Below are 14381 nucleotides of genomic sequence, written 5' to 3' on the forward strand. Positions count from 1 at the left end.
AACATAAAGTCTCATCATGTTTCGGCTGCTTTGATGTCATCCAATGAGAACGTTACGATTCGGAACATGCAACACAGTAACTACACTAACGGGTATTTCTTTTTCTTCTTCAATAAAAAAAAGGATTAACACCAACTATTCTATTGAATTGTTTATGGTGTTCTATACTTAAAAGCCAAAATTGTATAATAGAGATATGTTTTTACATATATTCAGTGCTCCGATTCTTACATAGATGTGTTATCGCATCCAGAAACTAAAATCTGTACATGCTCAAAAGCCAAAACTCAATGTCATTTTCTTTTCAATTTTAGCTACAGAAAATTTGGTTCTCACAGCCCATAATAATAATTCTTGGTTCACTATTTGGCTGTAGAAATAAATTATGGCGTTCTATAGCGCTAGCTCCCTGCATCTATTTTCAATCAGTCTCATAGCTTTTGAACTAAAATTTAAAATCAAACTCGTACCATATCTTATCACTAACGAATCCATTGAAATTTTTGTGGTTTATAGAGAAATTTTTATGTGTGTTTAGGTATTAATATCATTTATTTATTTTTTCTTTTTTTGTTCTGGAAAAAGAGGTAATTACGTTGTCGATGACGCCAATGCAACACCATTTGATTATTCTTGTAGGAAACCGAGGTAAGTTGTTTTTTGAAGAAATAATTTGTTTTTATTTACATAAAAAATGTGTTAACGAGACTTTCACTAAATGAAAAGATTACATATTTTCTTAAATTTAAATTACTACAGCTGAAAAATTCAACATGTCTACAAACTCGAGAATGTTTTTTTTTTTTTTTTTAATTTTTTAATTTTTTAATTTTATTTTTTAATAACAAACATGTGTTTTCATTCCATTAGAATAAAAAAGCAACATACAAGCAGGAGGAAATGTTTAACCAACGACATAGAGGGTAAAATCCCAAGGTTTAAAATAACGTACAAGGATACATAGATAGATAAAAAGAGTCGATAGTAGGAATTTGAGAGCTATGAACCAGATGCTGGAGAGCAATTTGAAACTTGCGAGATCAAGAAATATCGAAACATCATTCATGAACAGGTCACTGAGGTGGCCACTGTCTTGAGTCGAAGACGGAGCGGCGTTAGAAAGGCCAAGACTGGAGATCATTTCACCGGAATGAGACAGTATACCCGAAGTAGGGCTTTGCCAAGGGGTCGAGCACTTTGGAGAGAACTCTGGTTATCAGCAACCGGACTGATGGTTGCGGTTTTAGAATTGGATAGGGTTTGTTTGAAGAGATTGAGGTAACCACTACTTCATGGAGTTGAGGTCATAATGCCACAATTTTTCAAGCTTATATGAAGGGGCTTCAACAAGTTGATCAAGTACAATTTAGAGAGCTTGGTAGACAGGCGCAAAGGAGAGGAGAGGCTGAGGGAACACCGGAAACCACCGCACAGTAGGGGCAGGATCATAATGCCGGATTTCGTCGAACTATCTCCTCCAAAAGGGTCTTCTTTAGGTGACTTTAAAAGCAGGTTTTTCAAAGAACTCTTATACAAAACTAGGACCAATGGTGGCTCAACGCTCAAATGCAGTCTTCGAACAAATGATACCATTAAGCTGCACAATGGGTGATTAGGATGAAAAAAAGTGGAGTGCAGACCAAACTTGGGTAGAAACTGAAAATGAAAGAGTCGTTTTGTTTGTGGTAGGAAGCATACGGAGGCCAAGGGTGCAAGAACCGAAAACAAGACGGCTGGCGGGTCGGAATCACTGGTATGGTTCAGTGTTGTATCCATCCAAGAATAATTTGTCAACTGGAATCGACTCAAGTAATCATCAAGTGAATCATAGGGAAACATTGTTCTGTTTTTTTTTTAATATGAACTGAATCCACAACATTTTGAATATATAGCAGTTTTGGTTTTGGTTGCTTAGGAAATTTTAGAGAATCAAAAATTTAAGAGATGATTAAAGTTTTGCTGTGAAACCTATGTGAGGAAATTGATGAAATGATTTCATGTCCAATATCATATAAATATTTAAATTTTTTTGAAGCAAACTAATAATATAGCTAGTGTCTAAACTTCAGACTTTTACTAATTAATATATACTATCACCATATACTAAAAAATGAAATTACAAAAAATTTCAATAACTACATATAAAAATAATGCTATCTAATGAATCATACAATTTTCATATTCTTATTTTCATATAATTCCATACAAAAATAACATGTCATTATTGAGAAATGCTTACTGAAAAGTGAAAACTTAGATGTTTATTCAAAACTAGTTAGTATGTTACACAACACATAAAATTTAAACAATTACAAAACTCTACGTAAAAATAAAAGATTTAAATCAATTCTGAAATCTGCAAAACATATTGTAACATTTATTTCCAAGATACTATAAACACTAAATTTGTGTAGCATGAAAACAGACAAATAATCAATTTTAAAAGCAATTCAACATATCAAACCCATGCGTAGACAAATACTAGCGACTATATATATAGTCAAGTTATCTTTCACATTTGTTCATATTAAACTTTCACATTTGCAAATTAAGCACAAGGCGACGTACGAATTTGATGGCTTCCAATCTTTCTATCATCATCTTCCTCGTACTCGTCTCTCTCGCTCTAATTTCCGGATATTCAACAACATATGATGTGTCAAAGTAAGAACATCTCATAATCATATCGTTCACTTTTTTTATATTGGTTGCAACTAAATACACACATATTATTTTGCTTTCTTTATTTTTAGACATGAAGATGAAAGTGATGTTATGGCTACGAATGATTATGGATCGGTTATGAATGTTGTTAAAGATGTAGTAAAAGCTTCAAGTCCTCAAGCTCTCGATGGCTCTAAAGTGGTTGAGAATGCAGCAGTTTCTAAGAGCTCTTCAAGCAAAAGTAAAAAAGGTTCTAAATTAAATAAATAACTTCATTTTATTTTCCTTCAATAGAGATTCTTAATCCTTTAATCCATTAAATTTTATATAATAAACAGACTTAAATAAATTGCAGGTTCGAAGAAGAAACGTAAGAGCAAGAAAGTAGGATCATTGGATGTTGATATCTTTGTCAATATCATCGTAGTTGTTGTTCTCATTTTGATCATTTGTGTTTGTGTCGGCATATACTTTTATTATCTGAGGCCCAAAAACAAAGAGGCTCAGAGTATATAATCAAGAAGGTAACTCGTTATGTGCAACTAAACTCATTACATTCTCAGTAGATTAGTTATTTATTAATGAATTGCTAATACAATTTATTTAAACATCAATGGGTAATAGGAAATTCAGACTTCCAAAACAGAGGATTGTGTCTAAACATCATCATCGCTACCATGTCCTCGAAGGAGCTAAACTTTTTTTGTTTTTTGTTTTTTTTTGTTTTTGTTTTCGGTATGTAAGTGATGTTTTATTAAGTCTATATTATATATTTTGCAATGTTGAATTATTATGTTCTTGTAATTTTTATTATTTAGTTCTATTGAGTCATGTCCCCGTCATGAATCTTGATATTAAATAAAGTTTCACATTCAATAGTAAAACTAATTGAAAGAGTACCGATATTAAGTTTGATGATCATGATTGATTACGTTAAAACTGAATTAAACAATATCAATATCAATAAATATAAAAGTTCAGAACATCCAACTCAACAAACACATGTACTATATATTGAGTACGAGTCAACCTCGTGTACCCGTCTGGTTTATGTGATTTTGAGAGCAAACGTAAGTACTTTTCAGACAATATATGACCAAATAGTTACACGAACGGTCAACTTTTATTTTTCAATCAGTGACTATTTCTATAATATTGGTCTTTTTTCCTCGTTTGCATGGGAAACGAGTCAATGAGTCACCAAAATGACTAGGCAACTAGGATTCGTTTTTCTTCAGCTTCTTTTAGAATGTACTAACGACTTCCTTTTAAGGCTAACAGCAATGTCGAAATCAATATAATAGAATTTGTTGATGGTAAAAAACATAAACAAAACCTCTTTTTTTCATAGTAATACTGGTAATTTTAGTAGTCAGTATTATTATCTCATCTGCTTCATTAAGGTTTGTTTATGTTTAGTGATGAGTTTGATTAACCTTGTTATGGAATTTGATATTTTGCATTGCTCTCAATTTTCGTTGTGTTATTTATGTTGACTGTTGGAAATGAGTTTGACTTACCGTGTTATGAATATTTTGTGCATCAAACTGGAGTCTGGACCTATTTACAAATCTCATAGTTTGGATCAGTGAGGCTTGTATAGGAAGAAAATTCACTTAGGGTTCCCGAAGAAGTATAGGAAGAAAATTCACTTAGGGTTCCCGAAGAAGTATCGAAATTCTTATTATAAACTCGTAGTCTCTCCTCGTAACATACTTTTTCTCCTCGACCTTATTATTTTTTCTTCAAAAGGTAAAGAATTCAATTTTACATTCCACAATTGACAACATTCTCAAAATATCTGAGGCTCAAACAAAAAAAAAGACAAAAAATCCTAAATAGATTAAGCGTTTCCAAATCCCCTGATTTTTGACTATTTTAAAATAAAAAAATTGTCTAAAGTTCTTAAACTACAATTAACAAAAAAGAGTAAATGGAGGATAACCACATGCTTTAAGGAAATTGAATTAAAGACCTCAAAGATAAAAATAGTCAATCAAAAACATACTTCCTTAGAACCTCCAAAACAAAAAATCAAACATCATTTCATCACATTCTATCATATTTTACAAAACTAAGAAAACGGAAAAAAAAAAAAACCACAAAACAAAACAAAAACAAAATGATGCTACTATTTAAACCGTCTATAACCCTAGGGAAAAAGTCAAAACCACGTCCATACCAAAGCTTCTCTGAGTCTCTTTTAATGGATAGTATTGAAGCAGCTGAATCTCTCACCCGAAAATGGATTTCTCCGGATCAATCTAGTTCATCTTCTTGCTCCCTCTCTTCCATTTTCTCAACCGATAATCGTGCGGAAGGAAGAAGATTTGTCGAAGTCATCAACAGCTTACAATACGCGATTCAAGGAGTAGTCTTGGTGAATCCTGAATCACCAAAACTCATTCGAGCGCATAATCTTGTAACTCTCGCTATGAAACAGTTGGAAAAAGAGTTTTACCGTGTTTTAAATTCGAACAGACAAAATCTTGATCATGAATCCGTCTCCGTTCGATCTTCCCCATCTTTCAACCCGAGGAAAAAAGTTTCTATTTATTCTCAAGTTCCTAAATCCGAAGAAGCTGATGTTATGACAGATTTGAAAATGATCGCGGATTGTATGATATCGTCCGGTTACGAAAACGAATGTGTCAAGATTTACAAGAAAATAAGAAGATCAATCATGGTTGAAGCGTTGAGTAACCTAGGGTTTGAGAATCTTAGTTTTGGCAAGATTCAGAAATTGGATTGGGATAGTATGGAGAAGAACATCAAGAAGTGGTTAGAAGCTACGAAAGTTGTCATAACAAATCTCTTCGATGGAGAACGTATCCTATGTGATCACGTGTTCTCGCCATCTGTCTCCGTTGCGGAGTCTTGCTTCACGGAGATTACGTTAGATAACGCGTTAACACTCTTTGTCTTCCCCGTGAGTGTTGCAAGATGTAAAAAAACCGTAGAGGAGATCTTCTTGACTCTCGACGTTTACCAAACTATCTCGCAGCTTCTTCCTCAAATCGAAGAGATTTTTAGTTATAATTCGACTTCTCCTGTCCGCTTACAAGCTGCTGATTCTCTCAACAATCTCGGTGAGGCGATTAACACAATGGTTGCCGAATTCGAAGCTTCTATTACAAAAGAAGCTTCGAAATCGCCAATCCCTGGAGGTGGAGTTCATCAGCTCACAAGGTAAACATATAAACAAATTCTCATATTAATCATATAAAAGAAGTTTCATATTTTTTAGTATAAAGAAAACCCTAAAATGTGAGATAGTCTCGAATCTTCTAAAGCTTGTAAGTTCATAATAACAGGTACGTAATGAACTTCATAGTCTTCCTCGCGGATTATAATGTGTGTCTTGCCGGAGTTCTCACTGAATCGACGTTGCCGTTACCGGAAGATTACTTCGGGAACAATGATGAAGACAACAAAGAAGGAGGAGAGACCGGAACTTCGTCTTCTTCTTCTCCGGTAACGACAAGATTCGCGTGGCTAATCCTCGTCCTGCTTTGTAAAATCGACACAAAATCTCGAATCTATAATGATATGGCTCTCTCCTACCTCTTCTTAGCCAACAATCTCGATTACGTGATCTCCAAGGTACGTACATCGAATCTGAGAGTTGTTTTGGGAGATGAGTGGGTGACGAATCACGAAGGTAAAGTTACGCAATACCTAGAAAAATACGAGAAAATAGCTTGGGGAGAAGTGATTACGTCACTTTCCGATCATGAAGAGGAGATGCTCGAAGAACACGTGGCCAAAGAGCGGTTGACGCGGTTCAACGAGGCGTTTGAAGAAACGTTTCAGAAGCAGAGCGAGTGGGTTGTGCCTGATTCGAAATTGAGAGACGATTTAAAAGGTTCCTTGACGAAGAAGTTAACTACTGTTGCGACGTCGTTTTATGGGAAGTACCAGGTGGAGAAGTGGGAGGACATTGTCAGATTTTCACCTGAAGATTTAGGTAACTACCTTTCTGACCTTTTCTTAGGTACGGGACGATCGTGTATCATCGTTCCTTCCGTTAAACCTTCGGACTCGGGACGTTCGCTTAACTCAGAATCAGGACGTTGAAGTTGTAGAGGCATTTGTTTCGGTATGTACTTTGGATCTTGTCATGAATCAGCGATCGTTTGGGCATCAGTCATTGTTGGATACGTTACGGCCGGTAAAGCCTATGATTGGTTTAGCAATCGAGAGTGTTTAGTATTCAGTACTGTTACTACTGTATGTGACATGACCAATATTTGTATAGCTCACAAAACGACGCAGCCCAGTTTAGAAGATGTATCCAACAATGACTGTGGCTGTGTAATAAATTTGATAAGCGTAATAAATTTGTGGCTGTGTGGACGATTTATGTAGGATAATAATTGTTTTTATTAGTTGTCAATATTTATTTTGTGAGTAATTAACAAAGAGTACTTTGAACGGAATTAGAAACAATGTATTTCTAAACGAAATCTCGGACCGATTATTAAAATGTTCCAAAAAGAATCACTAATATATATAAAAGAGAAGATTGTCCTACAAGCACATAAAACAAAGAGAATCACACACATTCAGACTCAAAAATAACCTACAAGCACGACCGCATTAAAAGAGAAGATTTACACTATTTTAAGAGACATAGGGTGAACCTCATCGTTCATCCCTTTATAAAATTAAGAAATAAAATCTGTATATATTATTATAAAATTAAAAATTTAAACCCAAACCGATAGATAATTTCGTTCTAATTGTAAAATCTAAACCCTAACCATCTCATTTGTAAACGTAAACTGACATATAATTTCGTTCTAATTGTAAAATCTAAACCCTAACCATCACATTTGTAAACCCAAACCGACATATAATTTCGTTTTAATTATAGAATCTAAACCCTAATTCTCATTTATAAACTCAAACCGATACATAATCTCGTTTAATTGTAAAATCTAAACCAAACCAATATTTAACTTTCTTTAAAATAAAAGTATACAGAATTTGATTCCATAATTTGTTTTGCTTTTTAATTTAATTTTGATTTATTTTTTAAATAAAATATTAGACATTTTGATTGGTTGAGAGGGGAGGGGTGAATACAAAGGTTCACACCTAGGGGTGAATACAAAGATTTTTCTTTAAAGTAGAGCAAAATTAATGTTGTTTTAGACTTCTTAAGAAATATATGTCATTTTATAAACTTCATTTAACTTTTTCCTTTTGTTATATCTAATGAAAACAAAAGTCAAGAGACAAAATAATTGTACAAATATGGTAAAATAAGTAATTATTAAAACATTTCTATGAAAATTATCCTTATATTGAAGGAAATGTATAACATGCGAGTGGTTTAATCCGGATTTTAGTTTTGGTTGACTGATTTGATTTTAGAAAAATGATCATTGTAAAACCAAACCGAATCTAATATAGTTTGGTAGAATTTTGATTTAGCTTTGAAGTAGTTTTTAAGCTATCTATATAGGAAAAGATATTAATTTCATTTTGGTTCATAATCGGTTAAAGTATTTTTTATTATATTCGAAAATAACCTTTCATCAAAGGCATATTTTTTGTATTTGAATTGATATTTTCGATTTAGTTTAGATCGAAATGGTTCGGTTTATCGTAACTAATCCAAGAAACAGTCAACACATTTTTAGTAAATAGTAATTAATATTATATATCTAAAAACCATCCACCTCTAACTATCATCAGTGTCTGAAATCATATCTCTTTATTTCATTTCTATTAAATGAATTAGCGTATTTTTTTGCTTCATCACATCCAAAAACAACGAAAATTGAAAAGAGAGAATAAAATCATAATGACCATAGCAAGAAAGAATGTAAAAATTGCATGGGTAGAGAATGACAACACAAGAGCACGAAGTTTAAAGCAAAGAAGAGAAGTATTACTCAAAAAGGTGAAAGTAGTAACCATATTCAGTGGCGGATCCAGGATTAAAATTTAGGGAGGTCAATTACTGAAAAAAATATTAATATGACATATTGGGGATTCGAACTCGGGATTGAAAAGGTCAGCAATACAGAATTTACCATCTGTGCTACTGAAATTTTACAAAAACACATGTAAAAACCAACTATTTAATTAGTTACCCAGATCAGGTGACCCACCTTTCTCCTGAGTGGGTCCGCCGTTGACCATATTGTGTGATGTATGGGCTTTCTATAATCATTTTTAGTCCAAATGAAGCTGCACCAGTGGTGTGGCCATCAGTTGAGACGACTCGTGGCTTCTTAGACAGTTTATTTGCCTTACCAAAGTTCGTGCTGGAGAAGAAAGAGACGGAAGTCAAATGATTTTTGAAAGAGAAGAAAAGGACATTGCGAATGGACTGCGCGGATTGGTCCGAGATGATACATCGGAGCAACATTTAGCTGATAAAACAGAATCTGATTTATCTGAACTTTGGTGTGGAGTTTCGTGGTACTATAGGCTTTATATCCAACGGTGGATTTGTGAACGGTTAGTTTGTGAATTAACCTTGAATTAACCAAAGGTTAATATGAACGTTTTCCATGAACGTGTTTTTGCAATGTATGGGTGTGGAACAACACTAAGGTGGTGTCGGTCGACACCAGCATGTTGATGTTTGTTTGGGTCGTAGAAAAACGGCTGGAATAAGAATTTGTCGAGGGAGGATCAAAAGAGGTAATGTCGAGGGTGTCAGTGTTGATCGACACCATGTGTGTTGGATCCCAAGTGGTGTGATGGGTGACGATCGACACCAGGTGGAGGTACCGATCAAAACTGGAGGATTTGATGGTTAATCGGAGTATTCATGGAGAACTGTTGTTTGTGGCTGGACGAAATAAAATATTCCAGACCCACCTCTTTTGTTACTCGGTTGCTAGGGACGGTTGGTTATGCCACTCAATAACTAGATGAGGTAGTTTTTGGAATACATGATTAAGTGAAGCTTGGTTCGGGAAGTGGAGACAAATGGCTTGTCTGGTCGGATGTCGAAGGAATATCGTGCGGTGATTGGAGTCTACGAATGTAAGGTGCTTGTGGATTTGAAGTACGTTTGTATGACTATGTTCTATGGATGCGGAGTATGGCTTAGTTAGACATAGCTTGTAATTGTGGAAATTTTTATAAAGAGCGATTTCTACGCCAGCTGTCTCGTCGGAATTCTAAGATTCCGGTGAATTTGCTTCTCGTGGATCCAGTGCAAAGATTAGGAATCCAAGTGCGATCGTCTCAATTTACAAAGGGATAGTCTTTTGCATTGTATCAAAATGTAGACAAGATGTTAAAAATGTATTCCAAAACTGGATTTTAAAAGATACACATGAATGGAATAGGTGTTACTTTGATTCTTATAAAATAGATATTTCAAAAGATAGATGATTTCTTTTACAAAAGATAGATGAAATTTTTGTATTTATAAAAAAAATATCTTAGCAAAATAAAACATCTTCTACGATCACAAAAGCTGATGAAAACCTCTTGCATTTTTATGATTCTGGATTTTCTTAAATTAGTATTGTTATCAAATAGTAGTTCACAAAATAATAAATGGTATTGTATAACTCACCAAAATATTTTGGTACTTATTTTTTTCTTAGAGCGAATTATTTTGTGAATGAACTCGATGCATATGATATTAGCTAGGAGGAAGTGTATTTTGGCTGATTTTTTTGTAAACCAGACATTTATTAGAATATAATTCCGTGATTGAAAATCCAATTAGGAGGATAAAAGTTTACAAAAACAACTTCAGAAGCAAGCTGTCTTTAGTAACATGCTAAAGATGGTTTGAGTTTTAAATAAATAGTTCTTTTTGTTTGTCAACTATTAGAGCACAACATCGGTCTATTCAACAATTGATGGTGTATTCAACAATTGGACTTAGTACTTACCACTACACTAAGCACTTCACTAAATAATTAGTTTTATATGATTTTAACGATTTTGGATGAATTTTTTAAAAAAAATATTATTATTTATAGTAAAATTCTCTCAAGCACCACATAAAATCATGTGATTCAAAATTCTGTTTTAACCTAAGTAAATCTACTAATATCCACTACAATCTTTTAAAAATATGAAAAAAACCTTTAAAAAAAATCTCAATAACATGAGATTTTAAAGTAGATTTTCAAATTATTCACTCCGTAACGTTGAATTTTATTAAAAAATTTAAAACACATGATCTAATAACATGAGATTTTTTATTTTTAACATAAATCAGTTGATGTTTATTTTTATTTTTAACTCCTACAACTATAATTGATTTTAACTTTTAAGTAACACTAGTCTATGAGAACAGTCTTTCGTGACCAAATAATGGATAATACTCTATTTAATTTATTAATTTTTGTATCTGTATACGAAAAATCAATAAAAACTAAACTATTGTTATGAAAGGAGCATAAAATTGATTATAGTTATTATTAAATATTTGTGTTTTGAAAAGCATTAAAAAAACTAGGATTAAAATGTTTTTGACATAATTCAATTACCAATTTTCCTTTTTTAAAGGATTGAACTGGAGAGACTTTACCAGTGCAGGTTATTAACAACATACAATATGTGAGTGATTCAAGGAGTAGTGTTAGTGAATGATCACCAAAACTCACTCTACCGCATAATCTTATAGTGATCCCAATGAAGCAGTTGGAAAATAAGTTTTACCATTCTTGATCCTAAATCGAAGTTTCTATTTATTCTCAAGTTCCTAAATCTGAAGAAGCAAATATTGTTATGTTGGATTTGGAAATATTCTTAGGTACATGACATTCGTGTATTATCATTCCTTCGCTTAAACCTTTGGCCTCGAGATCCGCGACGCTCACTTAAGTCTGAATCAGGACGTTAAAGCTGTAGTGGCATTTCTTTAAATATTTATTTTGAGGATCATTGGATCGGTCATTATTGGACACGGTTTTACCGGTGAAGCCTATGATTGGTACAATATTGACACTTTAGATATAGTTGGGTCTCGCCATTCATCCAATCTATTATTACATATAAATTAAATAGGAAAATCACGTTTTAAACTTTCAAATTGTCATCACTTTAAACTTTGACATATTTTCACTAACACTATAAACATTTAAAATGATTTCACTAACACTTTAAACCTTAAAACAAATTTTCCTGTTTGTACCACCACGAAAGATGACGGAACATTAATATCCATCAACGTGAAATAGTTAAACTATGCTAGTTTGATTTAAATACTTGTTTAATTAATTTAATTTAATTTAATTATTTATGACGATTGAAAAAAAATTAAAAATATATCAAAGAAAAAAAATGAAGAATCAGAGGTAAGGTTAAAACATTTGACAATGTAAAATTGAAGACGACAATATATTTAGAAGATTCATTGGTTTCCAATGAGAAGTCAATCGATTTGAATCAGAATCCAGTAGAGATGCTTTTATTAAAAAGATTAATAATGTGAAGAGTAACGTCTTAAAAATTTGGTCTACAATGAAGATGAACATAAATTTATTTATTTTATCTTTTTATTATTTATATAAACTAAAACTAGTAATAATTTAAATTAAACCAACATAGTTAAACTATTTCGCCTTGACGGATATTATTATTCCGTTATTTGTTATGTCGGTACAAAAATGAAAGTTAGTTTTAAGGTTTAAAGTGTTAGTAAAATTATTTTAAAGGTTTAACATGTTATTAAATTCATTTTAAAAGTTTATAGTGTTAGTGAAATTCTCTCGAGGTTTAAAGTGCTACTCAGTAACACTTTGAAGGTTTAAAACGTGATTTTTCCTAAATTAAATCAATGAGTTTGACTTTCAAAGAAAATAAAGGTCATCTTATAATTTTAATAGAACATTTGATAAGAAAACATCTTAACATTATTTACAAATAAATAATTTAATAGTCAACATGTTGTACAAATAAGGTAAAACACTTTATTTTTATTTTTATGAAAATCTTATTTGATGCTTATATAGAAAGAAATGTCTAGTCAACATGTATAGTTTCCAAAATAATTCAAGAAATAGTAAGTAATATGATGCAAAACATGTTGGTGGTTTAATTCGAGTTTTAGTTTTGGTCTACTAATTTGGTTTAAGCGAATAGTTAATGATTTAATGTCAAATCAAATATAGTTTGGTAAATTTTTAATTTAGATTTGAATTCAATTCTTAAGAAAGTTATATTTACTAATTAGAAACAAATTTTTGATTGAATTCATTAAATAGTAATTAATTTTACATATTTAAGAATCATCCACCTTTGACTAGTATCAATTTCCAAAATCTTGTCGATCTCAACCCTATATAAATGACTTCCCGCGGTTTTTCATCACACATCCAATAACAATCATATTTTAAAAGAGTGAGATTGAAATCAAATAGTAACCATGGCAAAGGTCAAACTTGCATGGATAGAGAATGATAAGGCAAGAGCAAGAAGATTAAAGCAAAGGAGAGAAGGTTTACTCAAAAAGGTGAAAGAGCTATCCATACTGTGTGATATTAGGGCTTTACTAATCATTTTTAGTCCTAATGAAGCTGTTCCAATGGTGTGGCCATCAGTTGAGATGGCTCGTGGCATCTTAGACGATTTCTTTGCTTTACCAAAGTTCGTGCAAAAGCAGAAAGAGACGGGTGTCAAATCAATTTTGGAGGAGAAGATGAAAACTGTTCATGAACAAATAATGAAGAGTAATGAAAAGAAGGAGTATGTTGTTGATGAGTTAATGATGCGTTTACAACATGGTCGTGGAATTGATGATCTTAACTTAAGTGAGATCCATGCATTATTATCTTTCTCAAAAGATAAAATCATACTATATAGGAAGAAGCTAAATTTCATGCAGTTTTCTACTCTTCGTGATCCACCAGTTCTTCCATTTGAGGTGCAAGCCGAGCAGTTGAAGATTACCACAAATGATGCTTTTGAAGGAAGCGGTCAAGATGATGATAAAAAGAGGAAAACAGATGAAGAACCGAGAATATTTAACATCGACACCTTCAGGGAGAATAAAAGTTATTACTTAATAGATCGATGGTTTCTTGACCCTAAACCACTTGAGCATGTAATTTACCAACAAATGCGGAACGACAATCCAAACTTTGTAAGTTATTTTCCATACCAAGGAAGTGGTAGCAATGGAAACGCTAGTTTGGAGATGGAGCCCGTTTCTCCCCAAGTGATGACTTTTCATGGTTTGGTTGGGTCTGCCTCTCAACCATTGCAATATTGTAACATGACTAATAATGCAATCATGGCTATGAATCAACCAATTGATTTGATGAGTCGTGCGCTGGAAAGACAAGATGAAGGAAACAACATTAACAACTCAGAATTTTACATGACCAACAACACTGCAACGACCAATAATGATGTTCGACAAGAGCCACCTCCTAATGGAAACAACCGCTAGAGAAGATATTGTTAATCTGCCGCCATTTGATATATATAGGGACTAGCAAATTTCAAAAATCATTATTTATACACTTCTTGTAATTGGTATCATGTTCTATGTTTGGTATGAAATTATAATAAAATGTGTTTCTTTGGTCTATTTTAGCAATTATGAACATTGAAAATCTTTCTTCTTTGTCATTTTGAAATTTGTTTGTCTATTTGTTTTTTTTTGATTAAAGATTTATAGTTATACAAATAAACTCATTCATAATATATCATTTTTTTTTAATAATTGACCGTTAAAGAAATATGAGAAGGTAAGAACATTTCAACAGAAACCAAATCTAGGA

At 32.5% G+C, this 14381-nt stretch overlaps 2 protein-coding genes across 2 annotated transcripts; both read left to right on the forward strand.

Annotated features, from left to right (window-relative positions):
• Nucleotides 1–4706: 4706 nt before the first annotated feature.
• On the forward strand, nucleotides 4707–7086 carry LOC104753446 (exocyst complex component EXO70H1-like). Its single transcript, XM_087490214.1, has 2 exons — nucleotides 4707–5853; nucleotides 5979–7086. Exons 1-2 carry the CDS (start codon nucleotides 4787–4789, stop codon nucleotides 6739–6741), a joined length of 1830 nt encoding a protein of 609 aa, XP_087346340.1. The 5' UTR covers nucleotides 4707–4786; the 3' UTR covers nucleotides 6742–7086.
• A 5916-nt stretch (nucleotides 7087–13002) lies between these two features.
• On the forward strand, nucleotides 13003–14112 carry LOC104753447 (uncharacterized). Its single transcript, XM_010475701.2, has one exon. The coding sequence runs from the start codon at nucleotides 13022–13024 to the stop codon at nucleotides 14045–14047; it is 1026 nt and encodes a 341-aa protein (XP_010474003.1). The 5' UTR covers nucleotides 13003–13021; the 3' UTR covers nucleotides 14048–14112.
• Nucleotides 14113–14381: the final 269 nt, after the last annotated feature.

This window comes from Camelina sativa, chromosome 16 (genome assembly GCF_030686135.1).
Source record: "Camelina sativa cultivar CO46 ecotype springtype chromosome 16, ASM3068613v1".
In the NCBI taxonomy this organism is placed as follows: Eukaryota; Viridiplantae; Streptophyta; class Magnoliopsida; order Brassicales; family Brassicaceae; genus Camelina; species Camelina sativa.